We start from the raw sequence: 3401 nt of genomic DNA, 5'->3' as shown, positions 1-3401 counted from the left end.
GCTCTGGATCCATGAGATATTGCTCTTCTGTGAAGTAGCTTGATTTATCTCCTCCACACCTCTGATAGAACCAACCTGGATAAAAGGAAAGCAAGTCCATCTACCACCCTTTGACAGTCACAGCCTCTGCATCTCATCAGGCTGCCACATACTCTTACAAAGTCTGTGTCCCTGAATCAAAGAGTGTAAGAGCAAGCCACTGTAAATTTGAAAAGACATGGGAGGAAGATGAGGCCAAGGGGAAGACATGGCTTTACTATTTCAGTTGAAAGTGTGAAACACACTGTGGGCAATGTGAGGAGGAAGTGGACTTACAAAGTACCTTAATTATATGTTTTAATATGAATTAATTTTTAGTAAAAAAAAATAGTACAAAAAGAAAAAATTACTCCTCTGTGACATCTGAAAAAATACTTACATTGGTACAAAAAGCCCAGAAGGCTGAATGTGCCGAAGTCAAATGTGAATGTCTCTTAACACGTTTTGATAGAACACACTTGAAGAGACCCCAGGATGAAAATCCAGGCAAAGCACATTGCCTGCATTTCCCCTAGGGTGAAGTATAGGAGACACAGTGCTGCAGGCAGGAATATTCTGCACTCATTCAGATGTTGTCAAGGCATTTCTCCTCCAGAGCCTTGCCCAGACACACATGCCCCAGGCAGTCACACTGCATGTACCTGTGTTTTTCTTGACCACAGAAGGCATCGTGGCTGGTTTGGGATTCCTCCTGCCTGGGTCACTCTCCACCCTGCCCTGCCCAACAGGGGAGAAGAGGGAAGGGGGAGGGAAGGAGTCATTGGAAGGAGATGAGGAAGGTTTGGGAAAGTTTGGGCTTTTGTTTGAAGGAAGAGCTGAGAGAACTGGTCCTGTTCAACCCTGAGAAGAGAGTGTTCAGGGATGTTGTCCAGAAAGGTCACGGACACTCCACCCATGAAGCTCTTTGAAACCTGATGGGACCCATGTCTGGGCAGCCTGTGGCTCTGGGATCCCCTGACATGAGGAAGGAGGTCCTCTCCCCAAGAATATCCATGTGGGTTTGGGTGGAAGCGGAGAGGCAAGGGCTGAAGGGAGAGCTGTCCCAGGGCAGGGCCAGGCAGGAGAACGCAGAGGAGAGTGTTGGACCTTGTAGCAGCTCCTGCTGTGCCAAGGGCTGGGAAAGCCTCGACTGTGGAAAGCAGAGTGGAGCTGGGGAGCAGAGGTGCTCCCTGGCTCATCCACAAAGGGCGAGGCCGTGGCGATGACAGGACAAGCGGAGAGGTGAGGTCACAGAGGAAGTCCTTTCCTATTGGCCTCTGCCACCGCGGGAGAGCCCTTGCTCCCACTGCCCAGGTGAGCAAAGGGCCAGAGCCTGTGCTGGAGAGCGGGGCTCCACCAAAGCGAGGTCAGTCCCAGCCTGCCTGCCCCGGACAAGGCTTGGCCAGGCGGGCAAGGACAGGCCCAGGCAAGCCGAGCCCAGAGACAGGAGCCATCAGTGAGAGCCAGCAAGGAAAGCAAGGACAGGCGGGCAAGGCAGGCAGGGCACACGGGAAGGCCCAGTGTGGAGACATCGGCAGCAGCAAGCTGTGAGCAGCATGTTTCAGGCAGAGGAGGTCTGCATGGTGCCTGAGCAGGAGAGGGAGCCCGAAGCAACATGTTCTGGGGACGCCTCCGAAGGCAGCGAAGCAAAGGCCAAAAAGAGCCGCTCCTCCCGGTCCTCCCGGGCCGGGCTGCTCTTCCCCGTCAGCCGCGTAGACAAGCAACTGCGCAGAGGAGGCTTTGCTGAGCGCTTTGGAGCCAGCGCTCCCGTCTATCTGGCCGCGGTGCTGCAGTGGGTGACGCACAAGACCATGGATGCTGCCGGCAAGATTTCCAAGAAGAGCAATCAGCAGCGCATTTCTCCGTTGCACTTGCACAGGGCGGTGCAAAAGAGCTCTGTGCTCAAGCAGCTTCTGCGAGGCAGCGTGCCCAGGCGCCGCGGCAGGGCTGTCCCCCAACGGCAGCCTGTGGCCTCACCCTGCAAAAAGAAGATGACCAAGAGTAAGAAGAGGTGCCCTGGGCAAAGGGCTGCACCTGCCAGGGCCACTGCTGCTGCCAAGTGAGAAGAAAGCAGAAGCTCTTCCCCACACTGGCAAGGCAAGGGCTGGCACGCTTGCAAGGCTCTTGCCAAATCCATCTCTATGGTCCAAGGGTATAATAAAGGCCTTTGCAATGCCATGCAGTGCCTGGAGCGTGCCTTGCATTTTTAGGCAGCAAAGGGTGAAAGGGGAGGTCAGGAGACAGCAATTGCCTCTCTTCCAGTGTGAGAGAGCACCCCCTAAGTTGAGAGTTTTGTTCAAGCAGCAACACCTGGTACTGCCCCAGTGGGGAAGAGTCTGTGGAGGGATTGCTCGGGGTCCCTTGCTGTATTTCGGTGTTTTGCCAGCAGCTGAGCTGCTAGGGCCTTCTCACAGCCACAGGTCAGAGGGAAAAAAGGCTGCATGGACCCCATCGCCAGGCACGTTCCAAGGACTGAGCAGTCTCTTCTTGTGAGCAGGCTCAGCACTGCGCTACGCAGACCACGGGGCCTTTCGTGCTGTGTGCTGGCCTGGAGTTTCCTGGCTGAGCAAAGGCATGCAGCTGGACACAGGCAGAAAGCTCTGCAAAGGGATGCTGTAGTGCAGTCCTTGCTGAGAAGCAGGGCAGCAACCTGCCTGGAAGGCAACTGGCCCTGACAGGCAGCACCTCCCTCCAGCTCAGCTTTGCACTTGGTCTGAAAGCAGCTGGGAGAGGAAGAAGGGATCTGCTCCTCAGAGGATGGGCGCAGGCTGTGAGGGATGGGGAGGGTGAATGTTTCTGGAAGAGCAAAAGGTCCTGGAGGTTCCTCGTGTGCCATCCCACGGAGAAATATGGGAGAGACAGCAAGTGCCCCGTGGTCCAGCCACTTTTTTTAGAAGGGCGGGAATGCACTTGGGCTCATCACAGCCAGCACCCCAATTCCCACAGCTGCCTGCCCATGCAGAGCCTGGTGGCTGGTGTCTTACACACCTTTCTTTCCATGGCTCTCAGAGAGCCCTCAGGTTCCTGATCCAGCCTGAGCACACTGCCTGCCTTTCTTTCAGGTGAAGCACACAAGGACAGGCCCTTCTGTGGGATCTTTGCATCAAGTGTATCCCCACTCGGAACCCCAGGGAGGCAGGAAAAGCTGCTTTCGTGTATCCCCACTCGGAACCCCAGGAAGGCAGGAAAAGCTGCTTTCTGACAGTGACTTAGTAATTTTTCACCACTTTTCCTCTTTATTTCCACACTGCAAGGTCTTCTGGATGTTAAGTATGCATCCCATATGTCTGGGTCAAAGTTAGTTTTCCCTGCAACTCCAAGGGAAGAGGGGGAAGAGAAAAGACGGGCACTCGTGCCAGAGGGAAGTGTGTTCTCTGGTTTCC

General features: G+C 54.8%; 1 protein-coding gene across 1 annotated transcript; it reads left to right on the top strand.

Moving 5' to 3' along the window:
* Positions 1-1574: 1574 nt before the first annotated feature.
* LOC104460178 (histone H2A-beta, sperm-like) lies at positions 1575-2019 on the top strand (the record flags this gene model as incomplete). The annotated part of the gene is made up of 1 exon (XM_010080666.1): positions 1575-2019. A coding segment is annotated over exon 1 (445 nt), but the record flags the coding sequence as incomplete, so codon positions are not given.
* Between the last annotated feature and the right edge of the window lie 1382 nt (positions 2020-3401).

The sequence above is a fragment of the Pterocles gutturalis genome, unplaced genomic scaffold (assembly GCF_000699245.1).
Source record: "Pterocles gutturalis isolate BGI_N339 unplaced genomic scaffold, ASM69924v1 scaffold30039, whole genome shotgun sequence".
Classification (NCBI taxonomy): domain Eukaryota; kingdom Metazoa; phylum Chordata; class Aves; order Pterocliformes; family Pteroclidae; genus Pterocles; species Pterocles gutturalis.
Note: the sequence above shows the minus strand (reverse complement) of the source record. Positions and strands in the feature narration are given on the sequence as shown.